The following is a 17,606-nucleotide window of genomic DNA, read 5'->3' on the forward strand; positions in this document are numbered from 1 at the left end:
GAGAAGACAAACCCGAGAGTCGTGGGAATGGTTCTGAGATTGTGCAAAGAAGGCAGCAGGAGATTTGTGGAACCAAGGTGGTGTGTGATGTGGAAAGGGGAAGAAGCGTTCTGGCGGCAATTCTCGCGGGTTTTATGGGTGAGGTTGGCCACTAGCCGTTTCCCTAATTTTGGTTTGTTTGACGCTCACAGCCAATTCTGCTAGATCACTCGGTCGTCGTTGCTATTGACGCTGGAATTCACTATCAGATCGTTGCTTATCATATCACTAATCTACCCCGCCCCATCATCAATCCACCGCCTAGATCGATACTATCGGCGGCGAAAAAGCCATCAGAGAACCATTTTTACGTGGGGATCGCAGTAACTACACCGGTACCGTAGCAAACATGATTGCCACCTACTAGTATATCCCACCGCATCCCACCGCGTCCGTAGTAGTTTTGTTTTTGTTTAATCATCATTGCATTCGACCTTAGGTTCTTAGTTGGTGGATCATGGCATATTACATACCTCATATCCTTTTCCACCCAACTGTCGCCTCACCGACCAGCTCGATACCTATTGGTTGCCTATCACTCTTCACCCAGCCCAGCTCAGCCCTCCCCAACCGCGTCCGTATGTAGTCCATCTCCGGCGCAGACAGAGCGTGCATACCCACCGCAGGATCCAAAGATCCAAAGATTCCGTTGCGTGCGTGCGTTTGGGCCGCAGGCGAGTGCGAATCTATGCAGCAACCACCTTCCCGCGCCCCCCCCCCCCGCGACGAGCTGGCGGCCGCCGATATGTACGATAAACCCAGCCAGCAGGCTACCTCAAGCGGCGGCGGCGGTAGTTACCTTACCTAGCGGTAGCCAGTCGCTTTGACCAGCGCTGCCCAGCCCAGTGCAGTTCGAAGCCGGCTGCCGGCGAGACGACCGACCGACCGACCCGCGCCCCCGAGCCCCCGACCCGCGCCCCAGCATGTTCCCTGCACATCGCAAGAATCCACAGCCCCGCCCTATGTATCCCTGCCGGCTACCGTACATAGCATACCCTCCCGCTCATGGTCAGTTGGGTTCGGCCGAGATTCCGAGCTGCGGGGTACTGACGGGACGGTGGGTACGGTACCGTGGGTCCCCCCTCACCACCACCCCACCCACCCTCGGGACGCTATGCGGTACGGTAGCGGGGTTCAAGGCTGCGTATCTACCTTGCCCAAACGTCGACTATGTACGGTAGAGTAGAGTAGAGTAGAGTAAACCCATGGCCCGGCCCCATCGGAAGACTGCGCCTGTATGTACTGACACGGTCGGTCGGGAGCATGGTCTGCACCGTGAACTCTGCACCGTAGACCACGGACCGTGGACGAAACGTTGGCAATGACAAGCATGCATGTGTACCGCTTTGGGGGATGCGTATATGTACTATAGCCGCACGGATCGGAGGATCTGCGTCAAGTGCGTGGGTGGGTAGGTGGGGGTTGCCATGTCGCTGGGATGGAATACTCTACTGAACGTTATGTATGGGGGTATGGGAGTATGGGGGCGGAGGTGGAACCCCGGGTCGAGGATGAGCGCTGTCATGGGAGGGAGGGGGGAGGTGTGGAAAGATCCACGGTGGATGGTGGTGGTAGGGACTGGGGAGGAGGTTTATTAGGCGTTGGTAAGGAATTGAGACGTCTCGAGAGTCGAGACAGTGGTTGGTAAGGTAGGTATCACTCGATGTGTCGGGATCGAGGGCTGGGTTTTCTGGATTCTCTGGGATCGGGGGTGAGGCCGAATGAACGGTGGCAGGAAACCGAGACGTCTCGAGACTGTGGCTGGTACGGTAGGTATCACTCGATGTATCGGGGATCCCAAGCTAGAATCTCCAGGAACGAGGGTGAGGGAGATTCCATTCTGGTCGCTCGCGAAGGGGAATCCCGCTTGAGGAAGTATCACATCACGAAAGGAATGAAGGATGCAGCAATGGGAGAGAAGGCTGCACTTGTCGCCCGGTGTGGCGGAGCGAGAGGAGGACCTATGTGCGGGAGAAAACGAATGTGGTTAGTACTATAGTGGGCATCAACGTTGGTGGGAATCAATGTTGGTGGCGGGGTTCTTCTTCTTCTTCTTCTTTCTGGATCATCATCTACGGAATACCTAGACGATCAACCTCCATATCTCCTCTTTCTTCTGTGTGTGTGTGTATGCTCTCCTCTCGATCTCGCCTCCGGCCCGGAGCTGGAGGGGTGTTGGCAAAAGAGCCGTCTACAAAACCGGATTCCAATTACAAAGTGGCAGGAGACCCGGGACTGACCACCGATATCACTCGACTCAACTCGACTAGTCACCACCGAGAACTCAACTCAACTCACGCCGGGAGAAACGACTGGACTCGAGGGTGCCGCATCTGGACACTGAGGAATGAATGGTCATATCTATTTGAGTATGTAGGACGGCTGTACATAGTAGGAAGCGACTACCTAATCGAATACCTGACAATATGAAGCCGACCATTGAAACCACTCGACCGATCACTGCCTCGAACCGGCGCCGACGGAAAGCACAGGGCTCCACACAAGACTCGTCACTCATGAATGAAGGCGGCTGTTTGGCGGACGAAACAAGATCCTTAACGAGAGTACCCGTACCGTACCGTACGGAAGGCTGTAGCAGCAGCAGGAGGAGGACACCAATCCCAATCGACGCTCTCGTGTGTGTGTGTGCAAAAGGCAATCGTTCGTCGGGGCATGGTACGTACCATGTAGTCCCGGCCTGCTCGACTTTCCCTCGCTCTCGCTCGCTCGAAAACCACCGGGTTTGACCTGGGCCCCGAGTCAACACAACAGGGCTCAAGGCTGAAGAAGATCTGCTCGGGCCGGGGCGTGAAACGGAGGATTCAGGAAGCATGATGGATGGGATCTGACTTCTCACGTTCGGAAGGCTGTACAATATAGTACATGAGAGCAGGCCACGAACGGCCGGACTACATACCGGTAGGAGCCTGGGTTCGGGCAGGGCCAGGAGCAGGAGCCGATGCGATGCGCGAACCACGGGGCATTGGGCAAACCCTTGGGACCTGACACCAACAGGCAACAGGCAACAGGACCACCCCCCCGCGGCGGATGATGTGAAGGAAACCGGATTCGCGGCCGGCGAGGAGGGAAGAACCTTGCTATGTACCTATCTGCTACCTATCTGCTATCTGTGATGGGCCGGCGAATGTTGGAGTGAGATCCCTATGCGGGGTCATGGACTCGTGCCAATCGATAATCTACAAGAAGTTGCTCTGGCGGGAGAGAGAGAGAGAGAACAGCAATTAACTGTCGCATACGGCCTTACTAGACTACCTATGACGACCACCAACTTCCCGACCTTTCCTGCTAGTTGTTCCGGCGGGAGGGAGAGAGAGATCTTCAAATTGTTCCCGCGGGTAGGTAGAGGGGAGCGTCACTCGTCCATGAGAACGAGTGATAACCACCTCGACCTATCTCGGAAAGGGAAGGGAAGGGAAGCACAAGCCCATCCGTCCGCCTCCCCCTCCCCCATCGCATCCCACATATGCCCGCACATACATACATACATATGCTCCATTCGTTCAGCACCAGTCCACAGTCCAGTCCAGCCCTTACGTTGGAATCCAATCCAGCTCACCGGTACGGCGGTACATACATACGTCCCGCCATTCCAACCTCCAAGTTCCAACCAACCTACTTTGCCTAGAAGCCGGCGGCGCCCCTTGCTCCGGCGGCCGGGAGTGCTCGCGTGGAGTGGAGTCGGATGAATCGAAGGGGGAAGGGTTCCGGAGCGTTTCATCTGGTCTGGCTGGCGACATTAAGTCGGCGACGTCGGATATGTATTGTGGAGTACGAACCGAGGAGTTCGTCGTACGGGTTAGTTATCCATCACTCGTTGAGTCGTTGCCGGTTGCGGCGCGCCGGCGCTTGTCGATCGACGTCTGTCTGTCGTTGTGAATAAAAGCGGATGGATAGATGGACGGATGGATGACTGGTACGGTACCTATTGGAGGCAATTGCAATCGATGGGGGACTGGGGACTTCGCCAGGCCACTCCGACTCAGTGTCCGAGAACAGTTTTCCTGGCAACTGCTGACCGGAGCCATAACTATTGGACAAATGGAGGCTCGACCTGCAACTGCAATCGGCGGGGGAATGGGGGCTTCGCCAGACCACACTCAGTGTGCTCGGGTACACTTTTCCTGGCAACTTCCGGGGCCATCATACTCGGCATATGCATGGAAGTATGAAAGAAGGGAAGTCAAAAGCTCCGATCAACGACGTTGGGACTCTAACTAGAGTAGATATGTCGCTGACCCCAGTTGCTGGGCTCGGTCTCGGGCTCGGGCTCGGGCTACATACTCTACATACCTACTCTGCATACATGTGAGTACCGTACAGACGCACCTCAGTTGCTGGACGCACAGCTGACTACATACTAGATATCTACCAAAGACAGACAGAGCACCGAATGTCCAGCGTGCATCTTTGGGGTCCGGACGGTGATGGCTACTGTGATGGAGCCATGTGTCTTGCATCATGCACCATCCATCAGCACCCACCCCAGGTCCTCAGGGCCCAGGGCTCACAGAAGCCCGGTCGCTGGGCTGGGCTGGAAAGTACCAACTATATACGCCCGGCAACCTCCACGACCGAACGGCCGGTCAGCTCAGCTCAGCGAATCAGACCCGGATTCGGATTCGGATTTGCTCGATTCCGTAGCGGCCGCGGAGGATTGACTGCGAATAGTGTCCAGGGATTCCGCCGTCGGACAGACCCTCTCGACCCGAGATATTCTTCTTGTTCTGCTGCCTCTTCTTCTTCGGCTTCGTGGGATCTGGTTGGAGTATGGAGGTTAGGTATAGTACGGTTTATGTAGGTATTCCAGACATCTACATACATAGAGTAGAGTACCTACCCACTCCATGCGTGTGCGGTATGTCTGGTACTCTATGGTACTTGGGTCGGTGTGTAGATGTACCTACTCTGTGTGTGTGAACACTCCAAGCTGACGGGATACCTAACTCACCATCGATAGTAGTTGTCCGCTGGCAGCATATGTATCTGCTCCAAGTACATATGTACGTTCAACGGTTTTTTCTTTCCAGTTATCCTACCTACATGTGAGCAATGAGCATGGTAGTTATGCTACGTTCCTCCACTCCGCCTCCCCTTCCAAGTTCCGTTCCGTTCGCGGGCCTAGATACCTGCCAATCATCTGTAACCTATCATATACCCGGTGTGACAGTATCACCAAGTAAGTACCCCTCCCCTCCCCTTCCGTGTCCCTCTTCCTGCACAACACTCAACATGAAACGGATTAAACGGATTAAACGGATTAAAATGGCCTTCCAGAATTCAAAGCCCGGCGACGACGACGACCAAGCACAAGCACGAGCACAAGACCAAGCACAAGCGGTCAACTCAAGCACAAGCGGTCAATTCAAGCCAAGCGGTTGAATTAAGCGGCTCGACTGGACTCGACTGGATGTGTCTCTCTGTTGCCGGTCGAGCAGGACAGAAAGCGGAGGAATAACACCCCACGGCCCCCAATTAGGTGACTGACCAGGTGACTGGCCGTTGGCATGAATTGCTTCTGCAGACTCCGACGACGGCGAAGACGACTCCGACGACGGCCCAATGCCATTGGGCGGATGAGAGACGTGATTAGCTGGAATGCGTGGGCAGAATCACCGAGTCGGTCGGTTGGTCGTCCAAAGGGTTTTCACATGCGCGTCCTCTTCAACTGGGGAGCAATCCAGTAGGTGTCTGACCGTTGACGCTCGCATAGGCACGTACTCTATGTACTCTATGTACTCTATGTACTCTATGTACTCTATGTACTCTATGTACTCTATGTACTCTATGTAGCATGACATTCTGGATGACTACAGCATCGCCGCACACTCGCGTTTTCTCAAGTACCGGTATGTATCATACCGGCCATGCTATATATCCCTCCCTTGCCCGCCGCCTCCGTATTCGTCTCCGCCCGCCCGCTCGCCCCCCTGGCCCCTCCCCCGGCCCCCAAGAAAACCGTCGGCAGGGAGCCGGCGGGGCGTGGCGTGGCTGTGAGACAAGCAAGCAAGGAAACTTCCGAACCCAACAAACACCGGGTGGGGTGACTTGAAGGGCGAGCCGGGATGTTCGGATGTGATGAACAATCAACTTTCTCTCTCTGGAATCTGGATCTGGAATCTGGCAATGAGGATCTGGCAATGAGGATCGTGCTGCGCGACCATTACTATGATATGTAGTGGTCAGTCTTCTAGATGAATATGGTGCAGTGACTGATTGTGTCGGACGCAGTGCGCACTGCAACACGAGGACAAATGGCCTAGTTACTCATGTAGGTACCGACTGAGCGAAGGGGCACCAGATGGCTGGCCTGATCTGCGGGTGAGAGGCGGCGAGAAAGAGGCGGAGAATTCTTGCTGGTGGACAGGAGGATTTGTATGTAGAGTACCGTAACCTAGCCCTTCGAGAATGGGCTCGGAACGAATGGCGACCTGCAGGGGGTCGGTCACTGGGGTGGCATTGACAGGCAGGACTGAGGAAACAGAGCTCCGTCACCGTCACCGTCAGCGGCAGTGGAACCGTCAGCGGTATCGTCATCGTCGTCTTGGTATGGTATATACCGTATGTAGGGGCGCTCGAGAACAGAAAAGGAAAAGGAAAAGAAAAGAAAAAGAAGAGAGGCCCTGCAGAGTTGCAGGCGCAGAGTTGCAACGAATCACAGAATCACAGAATTATTATCTGTTAATTATCGCGAATTTGATCCTGATCGGGCCTATATGCGACAAGGGAGAATTGGCGGCTCCGGGGGGAGGGGGGTCGCGAGCTGGCATTTGTGTTTTCAGACTTTTGCCGGATTTCCCCTTTCCGCACCGCACACCCCCCCCAATTCCCGCGTCTTTCTTTCTGCAGCAACGAAGCACACACACAGACACTCGGACACTCAGACACACTCGGACACTCAGACACACTCGGACACTCAGACACACCACCACTGCTGCCGCTGCTCCGTTCACACACACACACACACGGCGCGCACAGACGTCTTTCGCACCATCACCCGGACCGATCCACCATCCCCCTTTCCCTTCCCTCCCCCCTCCCTCCTCGCTCTCTGCGCGAACGGCCGCCAACTTTTGTCCTACTACTACTACTACTTGCTACTACTACTCTACTAGGTCTCAGCAAATCGAAACTCAGCATCGGACGCCCGCCCTTGCTTGACGGACGGTTACAGACCAAACCGGCCTACCCCATCCATCCCCATCCCCCCTCCCACCTCCACCCCCCTCCCTCCCATCCCAGCCAAAAAGTCACTGCCCACCGTACACGGCCGCCCACCCGCCAGTCGGTCTGGGCTCACTGTTCCTGGCGGAGAAGTCGGCCGGAGAAGAAGACCACGCTCGCAGAGCTTCCGCCGCTGCCCGCTACTGCTACCAACTACTACTACGTATCGTCTGTGTGTGTGTGTGTGTGTGTGAACGGTGTGTGTGTGAGGGTGTGTGAGGGTGTGTGAGAGGGTGTGAAGGGTGTATCAACGGTGTGTGGTGTGTGTGGTGTGTGTGCTTTGGCTCTCACGCGGACAGACGGACAGACGGACGGACTCATGTCGTCTACAGCAGCTGCTGCTGCGGCTGCTGGTGTTGCGGCTGGTGCTGCTGGGGCTGGCTCGGCGACGGCGATGGCGGCGGCGGCGGATTCTAGGTGTGTGTGATTCTGTGGTTTTGGTCATAAAGTGGTTGTTTGGTTCCGGTATCTCCTGAAGTTCCTACCTATCCGTCGTCCGTACTCTACCACTCTTGAGAAGTACCTGCTCTACTACTATACCTGCTATACCTACTCTACCTACATAAGTTCTTGTGTTGTTGCAAACTTGTACGCGGCCGAGGGCGAATGAGATTGGCTTCATCGGTATTCTTGTATCCTGCAGCTGTCATCTCTCCCCCTCCACCCCCCCCCTCCCGTCTCCCCCCCCCCCCCCCCACCCTCCATTCCTTTTGGTTCATATATCCTTTTTGTTCGGTTCATCAATCCTCATACGATACCTATCCCATATCCTGCTTTGCCCGCTCGGTATCGTCCGCAAGAGTGCCCGCTCCCGCCCCACCCCCATCCCCCATTCCTCCCCCCCACCCGCCGCCGCAGCAGCAGAAGCTACTAGCCCTGGCATATCCTTGATTCGAGCTGTGTGGCTCCCTACCACTCGCGGGAATAACTGGCAACTTCATCACCAATCATGAAGCCACCCGTGAGCGATAGCAGCCCACAGCCGGGATCGGATTCCCCACACACTACTGCGAGCGGCTGCCGCCAACTCCCAAGCTCCTTGATCGCCGGCGGCGGCGGTGGCGGTGGTGGTGTTGGTACCGGTGGTGGTGGTGGTGGTGGTGGTGGTGGTGGTTGGTGGTGGTGTCGGTACCGGTGGTGGTGGTTGTGGTAGTGGTGGTGCTGCCGCTGCCGCTGCTGCTGGTGCCTGGAAGCTTTCTCTCCCTGCTCTCACAACCACTGCCATGTCTGCAATGTCAGACAAGTCTCGACCAGGGACTGCGAGTGCGAATCGTGATGCTACAGCATCCCCTCTGTCCGCGTCTCCTTCACCGTCCCCAATGTCGTCCCTCGCGAATGCACTTGCGATGAAGAAGCGTCTGTCCGACTCGATCACTGACAGTTGGAGCAGAAGGCGCCCGTCCTTACCGCAGGGTGCAACTCCGCCGACGATACTACCGGGTTCCTCTCGCTACAGCAAGGACGCTTCCAGTAATAGCAATGGGAGCTCCGTCGCCTCGAAATCGCGAAGCCGAGCGTCATCGGCGGCTACCCCTACAGCCGGCACTTACGCGCGAAGTCCCCCGTCGTTGAACTCGTCGCCGTCGCTGGCAACCATCGCGTCGGTGGCCAGCTCCAGCAGCGGTTCCAGCTACCGTGTGGCGGCCTGTCCCGAAGGGATTCGTATGATATCATGAGGGGCTACTCGCAACCCTCGCTAGCCAGCATACCGAGTCGCGGCGCGACGCCAGGAGAGGATTCGCCAACAATACCACGTGCTTTGGATCCTGTGCGGAACGTCTCGAGCCGGCCCATTGCTAACTTGGCCGACATACGGCAGGCGGAGGAAGATGGCTCTCTAGATTACCAGGGCGGCTTCTGGGAGGTGGCTGAGAACGTCGATCCTACCGTTCAGGCGGCTGCGGATGTCGGGATGAGGCGGGTGGGCCTGACGCGGAAAATCTCGGATTCCAGGAGGATAATGACGCCGGTGTTGGACAATCAGGATGAGGGAGGCGGGAGTGCTGCCGAATTGGAGGAGGGGGACGACCACGACGAGAGCACAGTGTTAGTGGCTACACCAAGGAACCGGGGATCGACACAGTCTGGCGCCCAATCGTCGACGTACGACATGTCGTCGGACGAGGAATCCACTTCGTCTTCGGTGGGAACGAAATCGACAATCGGTTCGACGCGGACGGGAGCTTCGTTCACGAACGCAAAAACAAGATCGTCAAGGGGCTCGGGATATCCGCATCTGGAATTGCAGACTACTTTTACGCGGCCGTCTACGGCCAACTCCATGGCGGTCGATCGGCAGGTATCCGCGTTGATGCGGCCTTCGAGCTCGACGGGGTATCTGTCGAGGACAATGAATGCTTCGCCGATGAAATCCGGCACACCTTCGGGCAAGGTGAGGTTGCTACCTGGGCTAGAGATCCCGGGATTGGAGGAGTCGGGTTCGCGCCTGTCATCTCTCGCGGGCAGATCCTCGTCGTCAACTTCATCGAGCCAGCATACATCTGCGGCGAGCAGTAGAGCACCCTCAACGAACATCAGCTCGGTGATCCGTTCGGACAGCAATTCGTCCACAACTAGCACTTCGACAAGTACGCAAACGGCAAGGACCAATACCCCATCCGCTCAGAGAAAGTTGGTTTCGTCGCGTGACCGGAATGCCATCCCAAGAGCGCCTGCTGCAGCGGCTTCGACTCTCAAGAGCAAATCCCGACACCCGCCCAGCCTCGAGCCGCCGATTCCGGACCCCGCCAGTGCGCCCAAAGTTGACCCTGCTCCAGCGAGCGGGATGTATTGGTATAAGGCGCCGACGCATGGCCTGGAACATAAACCGTTGCGCGCGCACACGTGTACGCTCGTAGGGAGTAATATCTATGTGTTTGGCGGGTGTGATCTGACCACGTGCTTCCATGACATGCACGTCTTCGACGCGGACTCCATGTCGTGGTCGAAACCCGAAGTGTGCGGCGACATACCGCCGCGGCTGCGCGCGATGACGTGTACCGCGGTCCGCAACAAGCTCGTCATATTTGGCGGCGGCGACGGCCCCATCTACTACAACGACATCTACGTCTTTGACACCACGACGTCACGATATACCAAGATCGAACTGGGCAAGGACGACGTCATGCCGTGTCCTCGCCGCGCCCACACCGCCTGCCTCTACAAGAACGGCATCTATGTGTTCGGCGGCGGAGACGGCGTCCGCGCGCTCAACGACGTGTGGCGCCTCGACGTCACCGACATCGGCAAGCCCAGCTGGCGCCAGGTCTCGCCCGCGCAGTCGACCACCCCTCCCTCCCACGACGGGAGCTCCTCGGTAGCGCCGGACCCCGTCCGCCCCAAGGCCCGCGGCTACCACACCGCAAACATGGTCGGCAGCAAGCTGATCATCTATGGCGGCTCCGATGGCGAGGAGTGCTTCAAGGACGTGTGGGTCTTTGATGTCGAGAAACTGCTGTGGAGCTGTGTGGAAATCAAGAAGAGCTTTTCGAGACTGAGCCACTCTGCGACCGTCATTGGGAGCTACCTGTTTGTTGTCGGGGGACACGATGGCGTCGAGTACTCGCATGAGGTGCTGCTGTTGAATCTGGGTATGTTCCTGTCGGGTCGGGTTGGGTTGGATTGGTTTGGATTGGATACTGACCGTGTGGTGCAGTAACGATGCAGTGGGATCGCCGCAGAGTCTACGGCATGCCGCCGAGCGGCCGGGGGTATCATTGCGCGGTTCCGTACGACTCAAGACTCTTCATCATTGGCGGCTTCGACGGGTACTTGTCCCCCCCCCTCCTCATAATGCACGGGAATACTAATAGATCCAGACACCGAGTCTTCAATGACACGTACATCCTCGAGCTCGCCGTCAGCAGCTACTACAGCCAGATCTCGCACTTTAGCGTGGTGGTTAGTCCTACTTGACCAGCGTTTTCCACCTTCTTCACCGACATCGACACCGCCACCGCCACCCCCATCGCTACACACTCACGATATCCACGAACTCACTTCAACTACTCATTGTATTCACTAGTCGGCGTGGGGGTTTCCATTCCATTTCTCATTTTTCTTAGTCCATAACTAGATCCGAAGCGCTCCTGGAGTCAAAAGTTCCCCTCTTCTCTCTTCCTCTTTTCTACTTTATTTGGGCTGGTTTGGTTAAGGGAGTGGTCTGTTTTTTGTTTTTGTTTACTTTGCCTTTTTGCCTTGCTTATGTTTCTTGGGCGTTTGCTGTTGCTGTTTGCTGTTTGCTGTGAGGGATACTGATACTTTATTGGGAGGGGGGGGTGCTGGCACTGGGAGGAGGAGGAGGAGGAGCGATGTTGGGGACTTGCTTATATTTGCTGAGGGTTGGAGACGAGGAGGGTTCTATTCTATTCTATTCTGATGTAGTGCTGGTGCTTAAACGTTATTAACCTTTTACTGAGATCTTACTCTTCCATTCAATTTCTATTCGGCTGGTTTATATGGTGGTGGTATCATGGTCGGTGTAGAAATGGGGTGTGAATGGGGTGGGATGGGATAGGATGGGATGGGAGAATGGGGTGGGAGAATGGAATAGATTTGACTTGACTTGACTTGATGTGACTTGACGTGACTTTACTTGACTTGACCAGTGTTCGACATAGGTAGTCCGGTCGGGACTACAGTCCGGACTCCGGACTGGACGGTCTGCCAAGATCTGTCGGACGGACTGCCGAATAGTAGTCCGTCCCGTCCATGGATTCCAAGGACTGGAGGGGACTGCAGTCGGTCCTGACCTCTAAACATTTTGGACTACATATGTAGTCCGTCCGAACACCGCTCCCGGACGGACGGCTGCCGAGATAGGTACAGTCCGGTCCGAGATACAGTCCGGTCCGAGATACAGTCCGGTCCGAGATACAGTCCGGTCCGAGATACAGTCCGGTCCGAGATACAGTCCGGTCCGAGATACAGTCCGGTCCGAGATACAGTCCGGTCCGAGATACAGTCCGGTCCGAGATACAGTCCGGTCCGAGATACAGTCCGGTCCGAGATACAGTCCGGTCCGAGATACAGTCCGGTCCGAGATACAGTCCGGTCCGAGATACAGTCCGGTCCGAGATACAGTCCGGTCCGAGATACAGTCCGGTCCAGTCAAAGGCCCAGGACGGATGGACTGGACTAGGTATGTAGAACACTGGTTCAGTTCTGATAGTCCAGTTCTCATTGTCTAGTTCTCACAGAGTAAAGTACAGTCTAGTTCTCACAATCCTGTCCAGTCCGGTTCTCATAGTATGGTTCTTGTATAGTAGATACGGTTCTGATACAGTACGGTTCTCACATGTACCATACAATCCCGTTCTCTCCCCGTTCCCCCCGTTCCCTCCAGCCCATCCAGCCCGTCTATCTAGGTATCTAGTACCCGTGCTCTCCAAGCCACTTCTCAACCTCGCGCGCATCCCTCTCGACATACGCCGCATTCCCCCTAATATTATCCTTCACGACGCCCAAGCCCTTATCATATCCAGTATTATCCTTCTTTCTAAAGAACTCCTCGATCTCGCTTAACCTCTCGGTTCGCAAACTTATTCAGCGAGTTCTTCAGAAACCTGTCCAGGACGACCATATTCCCGCTGAGCTGCTTATACACCTCGTCCCAGTTCTCTTGTATGAACCGCCACAGCGCCCCGCGCGCCTCAGAGTTGTTCGACAGCGCGATCGCGGGCGTGTGCTTGTCCTGCACCTTGACTTTGTCCGACAGCGTGAACTCGAGGACTTGGCGGATCAGCGCCGGTTCCCGCACGCGCCCGAGGGAGGAGAGACAGATCTCCTGTCCGTCGATGGCCGCAGTGCGCGCGTACTCCGCCAGCACTGCAGTGACGGCGACGGCGCCGCCGGTGCCCACCGCGGTCCGGAAGATTGCGAGGCGAAGGGACGGGTGCACCAAGGATGTGTCGCCCGAGGTGTAGGCGGCGAAGCGCCGCTGCGCTTCGGCTATGACGGCGGCGTGTCCGCATGTGCCCGCCGTGGAGAGGAGCAGGGCCCGCAGGCGCCCCGTCAGGAAGTCCTCGCCTGCGCTGAACTCCCAGCCCAGTTTGGCGACGGTCGGAGAGATCAGCGATAGGGTGAATTGTGTGAGGCCGTCGCGGATACGGGGGGAGGACTCGGCGAATAGGCTGCGTAGCTTGTTGAGCTGTGAGAGGATCTCGGACCACACTTGGTAGGACTGCTCGTCCGACAAAGCGTGCAGGAAGCTGAGTAGCCCTGCGGTGCTGCCCGCGCCGGAGAAGGCCATTGCTGCGGCGTCGGCGATGAGCCCAACGCGGTCGGAGACGGAGAGCGTGTGCCGGTCCGCGCCGAGCTGGGTCAGCCGCGAGGAGGGGTAGTTGACGCGGTAGAAGCCGTTCTGGCCGTGGTTGAGCTTGTAGTGCGATGTGTTGAGGTTCTTGATGGTGGATTCTTTGGCTGTGAGCGCGGCTACCTTTTCGGCCGAAGAGGTGTACGCTTCATCGTTCAGGAAGAGCGGGATCCACCAGGTGGTGCTGTCTTCCTCCGGCTTGACGTCGCCGGTGCTCAGGAACCGGCTCTGCTTGACCGTGATCTGTCCGGGCGCTTCGGTCACGGTGAGCACGGGGAATCCAATCGTCTTGATCCAGTTGCGCTGCAGAAACACTTAGCACGGAACAACTCGGTAGTGACCAAGTGACAAACCATGAACCCAGCCACGTCGGCACCTGCCTCCTCTCCCAGAGCTGTCCAGAGATCTTCGGTAGTAGCGTTTCCATAGGCGTGCTTCTTGAGGTAGTTGGAAACGCCGTTCAAGAACGTCTCCACACCGAGGTGACTACTGAGCATACGAATAGTGCTGCAGCCCTGTATTCTAATCAGCCACCTTCAACATCACCTCAACACCACCCGGTCATACCTTGAGATAACTGATATGATCGAAGATCTGATCAATCTCGAGCGCACTGCGCACCTCGACCTCGATCGGGTGGCTTCCACGCAAGCCGTCGAGCTGGAACGCTGTTTGAAGGGATTCAGTCTGAGGATGTGATCGTCAGTTGGGGAATCATGAGCGCGTGCCTCTGGATTGTCGACTCACGACAAACTGGCCCCACACGTCCCATTCTGGGTGAAATTTGTCGGTAGCCAACCTGCAAAGAATGAGTATCCGAAGCATTGGTAGGGCTGTGTGTTGGGCACATACCATCCGACCCAGGTTGCGAATCCCTCGTTCAGCCACAGCTCCGACCACCAGTCCATCGTCACCAGGTTTCCGAACCACTGGTGGGCTAGCTCGTGCGCCACGACTACGCTCTGTCAGCTCGGATGTCCGGATGCCTGATTGGTGTTTACTAACCGTAGGCAACCCTCGTCTTGTAGCGAGCATCCGAGGTCTTCTCGTCGAACAGAACAGCGGTCGTTCTGTATGTGATCAGACCCCAATTTTCCATCTTCGTCCCGGTTAGCATGGACCTCAACTTTCGAGTCGGATTGGGTCAACCTACAGCACCGTGTGACTAACAAACCGAGTGTCAGCAATGGAATATATGGCGGGGTTGGTAGGGACTTATAATTACAAATTCATGAACAGCCAACAGGTCGACCTTTGGGAGGGGATAGTCGATTTTGAAGATCTACAGTCGTTAATCCCATTCCAATGCCTACGGGCGTGAACACTACCTCCGAGAAGTAATCGACAATCTTGCAGGCGTTCTCGAGGGCGAAGCGGCCCTGCTCGGCGAGCCCCTTGGTGGTGTAAACCCTGACGGGCAGCTTCCCGCGGCCTTCATACTCCCTCTCGGTGAACGACTCGACATACTCAAACTCGCCGCACGCCCAGGCATAGAGGTACGTGCTCATCTTCGGCGCGGTGACGAACGTGACCTTCTTCAGTCCATTGCCCAGGTCCTTACTCTCCTTCTCGGGCTGGTTCGACAGAGCGGTGTAGCTCTCGGGGATTTCGATCGAGAAGTCAAACGTTGCCTTGAGGTTCGGCTCGTCGAAGCAGGGGAACGCCCTGCGCGCATCGCACGACTCGAACTGCGTCGAGTACATCCAGTCGTCCTTTCCACCGTTCTTGTACGCGCTGCGGTAGAAGCCGGCCATCTCGTGGTTCAGTGCGCCGGAGAACTTGATGGTGAAGGATGCGGTCCCCTCGTTCGGGATCTCCTCCGCCAGCGTGAGCTGTGCTATCTCCGTCTTCTTGTCATAGCTGATGTCGGTGACGGCGACGGTGGACTTGCTGCTGTCGAGGTACACGCTGCCAGAGTGCAGTGTCAGCTGCTTCGAGTTGATCGAGATCGTGCGCGTGGCTTGCTTCAGCTCGAGCGAGATCGTGACCGTTCCGTCGTAGGTGAAGCTCGAGCGGTCGAGGTTCGTGAGGTCGAGCCCGTAGTGGGTTGGCTTTACGCTGCAGACAGTCAATCTCTATGCATTTGGGCGGTATCAGATGCACATACTGCGAGGGGAGGATATCTCTGTCGGAAGCCATGGTTGATACGATGAATTGATGGTGTTTGATTGAAACACTATCGCCGTTCGCGGGGTAGTTTTATGTTCAGGCTGACGTAGGACAAAAGGTGGGGAACGCGCAGTCCGGTGGTAGCCGTTACGATCGCCCGCGCACGCTCACTGAAAACTACACTCCACACGAGAGAGGCAAGACTACAGTTTAGATCCTCATAAAGTGTTCGAAAATTCCAAGTTGTTCCAGTTGCTGTTTTGGAGCTGTTTTTGGAGCTGTATAGCGGCACGTGATCAGTCGCGTATTCGAAAGACGCGAACCCTCAACCACTCTACTCTAAAGTGCCTACACCGCTTTCCCTTATACACACAAACCACTATACAGCAGCGAGCCACCACCCCTTCACCCTCCCACCTCCACCACCACCACCACACATATACGCGCATCCCATCTAATATACGCGTGCACCACACAACATGAATTCGTCACTACCATTGATCACGCCCAGAGACGTACGCTTCCCCCTCTTCCCGCGCACAAATTCACGACCGCCAGCTAACACCCGTCCTCCACCTAGTCGCACACACTCTGGTACACGCCGTCGTCGAACCACATCTACTACCCGCCACCGCCCGCCTACACGCAGTACTCCGGCGGGACCTCCGGCTCACCTCACAACAACGCCTCACAGTCCGGCGGGTCCGGCCAGAACCAGCGGGGCGCACCACGGAGCACGCGGCTCTCGGTCCTGGAGCAGCTCGAAGCCGACGAGCAGAATGTCGCGATGCGGAAGCTGGGCATCCAGCGCTTCGGCGCGACGTGGATAAAGCCGCCGGGAATGTTGAAGACGCTGCAGGGAGAGCTGGATGAGAAGGCCGAGCGGGAGGAGGCGGAGGCCCAGGAGCTGCTGGAACAGGACGTCGAGATCCCTTCTGCCTTCGATGAGGACCCAGATGTCATGCATGAGATCACGGATCTGGATGCGAATGTCCCTGAGGGAAGCATTTCGGATCTGGAGGGCGCGGTGCCGGGCGATAGTGAGGATGATTCGTTCATGGGCGTGGTTGTGGGCGGTGAACAGGACGGGGAGGAGGAGGAAGAGGAGGGGGATGGTGGTGAGGTGGATCTGGATGATGATGTCCCTGAGGCCGAGGGGGGTTCGTATTCTGATGAGGATGAGGACGAAGAGGAGGAGGAGGAGGAGGATGATGAGGAGGAGGATGGCGATGAGGATGAGGAGGAGGAGGAGGAGGGCGCGCACGTGTCTACTGCCCATGAAGCACCCTCGGGCTCATCCCGTCCTGGCTCGGAGGAAGTCGGCGCACCCGACGAGAGCCCGCTCCAGGCTGCATTCTCGCACGACGAATGCTATCCCGACGAGAGGCGACAGCGCGCGAGACAGGACTACAACTGGAGGGGAAACTCTCGGTATAGACGCGAGACTACCGACAGTATGGAGGTGGACAGCGAATAAGCAAAAAAAAAAAGAGGTGGAGCTTTTGTTGTTGGTTCTCGGGAGCAGATTACCTGTAACCTACTCGGCGTTTGTGCCTATTTTCTTCACTTCGCTTCTAGTTACCCAATAATTACTTGGTTGTGGCGTTTCAATGATAAAGCTCCGATCCGGTTCGGCTCGGTTCGGTGTTTTGTACCTATTTTGAAGATCGTGGAATTGACATTGCACACAGACGAGCAAGAAACGGTGACTTCAAGGCAACGCGAGGCGAAATTCCTATGCGGATATAAGCCCAGACCACCAGCCGTTCCCTCCTCGCCATAATGGATAAATGACCTCGCGAGAAAAAGCCATGGATGCGGTTGTCACCACCCCACCGCTGCGGACTCTCGTCATGTCCATGCACCGGGACGGGGATATATAGCCCCCCCTCCAGCACCAGCA

The 17,606-nt window shown here is 56.5% G+C and overlaps 7 protein-coding genes across 7 annotated transcripts; 4 read left to right on the forward strand and 3 right to left on the reverse strand.

Moving 5' to 3' along the window:
* Nucleotides 1-2,095: 2,095 nt before the first annotated feature.
* Nucleotides 2,096-3,038, reverse strand: BZA05DRAFT_229946 (uncharacterized protein). The gene has a single exon (XM_051479801.1). The coding sequence runs from the start codon at nt 2,870-2,872 to the stop codon at nt 2,324-2,326; it is 549 nt and encodes a 182-aa protein (XP_051334662.1). The 5' UTR covers nt 2,873-3,038; the 3' UTR covers nt 2,096-2,323.
* On the forward strand, nt 3,039-3,854 carry BZA05DRAFT_229947 (uncharacterized protein). The gene has a single exon (XM_051479802.1). It carries the CDS (start codon nt 3,204-3,206, stop codon nt 3,744-3,746), a length of 543 nt encoding a protein of 180 aa, XP_051334663.1. The 5' UTR covers nt 3,039-3,203; the 3' UTR covers nt 3,747-3,854.
* Nucleotides 3,855-4,312: 458 nt separating this feature from the next.
* BZA05DRAFT_229949 (uncharacterized protein) lies at nt 4,313-5,592 on the forward strand. Its single transcript, XM_051479803.1, has 4 exons — nt 4,313-4,365; nt 4,422-4,854; nt 5,018-5,236; nt 5,335-5,592. Exons 2-4 carry the CDS (start codon nt 4,451-4,453, stop codon nt 5,513-5,515), a joined length of 804 nt encoding a protein of 267 aa, XP_051334664.1. The 5' UTR covers nt 4,313-4,365; nt 4,422-4,450; the 3' UTR covers nt 5,516-5,592.
* Nucleotides 5,593-6,010: 418 nt separating this feature from the next.
* On the reverse strand, nt 6,011-6,647 carry BZA05DRAFT_413469 (uncharacterized protein). The gene has a single exon (XM_051485189.1). It carries the CDS (start codon nt 6,592-6,594, stop codon nt 6,325-6,327), a length of 270 nt encoding a protein of 89 aa, XP_051334665.1. The 5' UTR covers nt 6,595-6,647; the 3' UTR covers nt 6,011-6,324.
* Nucleotides 6,648-8,723: 2,076 nt separating this feature from the next.
* BZA05DRAFT_230008 (uncharacterized protein) lies at nt 8,724-11,459 on the forward strand. Its single transcript, XM_051479804.1, has 3 exons — nt 8,724-10,871; nt 10,937-11,048; nt 11,100-11,459. The coding sequence occupies exons 1-3, from the start codon at nt 8,954-8,956 to the stop codon at nt 11,194-11,196; spliced, it is 2,127 nt and encodes a 708-aa protein (XP_051334666.1). The 5' UTR covers nt 8,724-8,953; the 3' UTR covers nt 11,197-11,459.
* Nucleotides 11,460-12,437: 978 nt separating this feature from the next.
* On the reverse strand, nt 12,438-15,805 carry BZA05DRAFT_413475 (peptidase family M1-domain-containing protein). Its single transcript, XM_051485190.1, has 10 exons — nt 15,702-15,805; nt 14,923-15,652; nt 14,820-14,876; nt 14,600-14,693; nt 14,447-14,549; nt 14,342-14,393; nt 14,162-14,281; nt 13,948-14,109; nt 12,846-13,897; nt 12,438-12,805 (listed from the first exon to the last, which is right to left on the reverse strand). Exons 1-10 carry the CDS (start codon nt 15,731-15,733, stop codon nt 12,652-12,654), a joined length of 2,556 nt encoding a protein of 851 aa, XP_051334667.1. The 5' UTR covers nt 15,734-15,805; the 3' UTR covers nt 12,438-12,651.
* An 85-nt stretch (nt 15,806-15,890) lies between these two features.
* On the forward strand, nt 15,891-17,390 carry BZA05DRAFT_439825 (uncharacterized protein). The gene is made up of 2 exons (XM_051486556.1): nt 15,891-16,218; nt 16,284-17,390. The coding sequence occupies exons 1-2, from the start codon at nt 16,183-16,185 to the stop codon at nt 17,178-17,180; spliced, it is 933 nt and encodes a 310-aa protein (XP_051334668.1). The 5' UTR covers nt 15,891-16,182; the 3' UTR covers nt 17,181-17,390.
* The last annotated feature ends 216 nt before the right edge of the window (nt 17,391-17,606 follow it).

Source organism: Tricharina praecox, assembly GCF_024521635.1.
Source record: "Tricharina praecox strain CBS 144465 chromosome Unknown BZA05scaffold_54, whole genome shotgun sequence".
Lineage (NCBI taxonomy): Eukaryota > Fungi > Ascomycota > Pezizomycetes > Pezizales > Pyronemataceae > Tricharina > Tricharina praecox.

Coding starts and splice junctions, on each gene's coding strand:
- BZA05DRAFT_229946 (XM_051479801.1), bottom strand. CDS start 2,872: ATGCTTCCTGAATCCTCCGTTTCACGCCCCGGCCCGAGCAGATCTTCT.
- BZA05DRAFT_229947 (XM_051479802.1), top strand. CDS start 3,204: ATGCGGGGTCATGGACTCGTGCCAATCGATAATCTACAAGAAGTTGCT.
- BZA05DRAFT_229949 (XM_051479803.1), top strand. CDS start 4,451: ATGTCCAGCGTGCATCTTTGGGGTCCGGACGGTGATGGCTACTGTGAT. Junction 4,855..5,017: donor TTAGGTATAGTACGGTTTAT/GTAGGTATTCCA, acceptor CACCATCGATAG/TAGTTGTCCGCTGGCAGCAT. Junction 5,237..5,334: donor CGGTGTGACAGTATCACCAA/GTAAGTACCCCT, acceptor ATGGCCTTCCAG/AATTCAAAGCCCGGCGACGA.
- BZA05DRAFT_413469 (XM_051485189.1), bottom strand. CDS start 6,594: ATGACGATACCGCTGACGGTTCCACTGCCGCTGACGGTGACGGTGACG.
- BZA05DRAFT_230008 (XM_051479804.1), top strand. CDS start 8,954: ATGAGGGGCTACTCGCAACCCTCGCTAGCCAGCATACCGAGTCGCGGC. Junction 10,872..10,936: donor GGTGCTGCTGTTGAATCTGG/GTATGTTCCTGT, acceptor CGTGTGGTGCAG/TAACGATGCAGTGGGATCGC. Junction 11,049..11,099: donor ATCATTGGCGGCTTCGACGG/GTACTTGTCCCC, acceptor TAATAGATCCAG/ACACCGAGTCTTCAATGACA.
- BZA05DRAFT_413475 (XM_051485190.1), bottom strand. CDS start 15,733: ATGGCTTCCGACAGAGATATCCTCCCCTCGCA. Junction 14,877..14,922: donor TTGTCGATTACTTCTCGGAG/GTAGTGTTCACG, acceptor TAACGACTGTAG/ATCTTCAAAATCGACTATCC. Junction 13,898..13,947: donor CCGACGTGGCTGGGTTCATG/GTTTGTCACTTG, acceptor GTGTTTCTGCAG/CGCAACTGGATCAAGACGAT.
- BZA05DRAFT_439825 (XM_051486556.1), top strand. CDS start 16,183: ATGAATTCGTCACTACCATTGATCACGCCCAGAGAC. Junction 16,219..16,283: donor CATTGATCACGCCCAGAGAC/GTACGCTTCCCC, acceptor TCCTCCACCTAG/TCGCACACACTCTGGTACAC.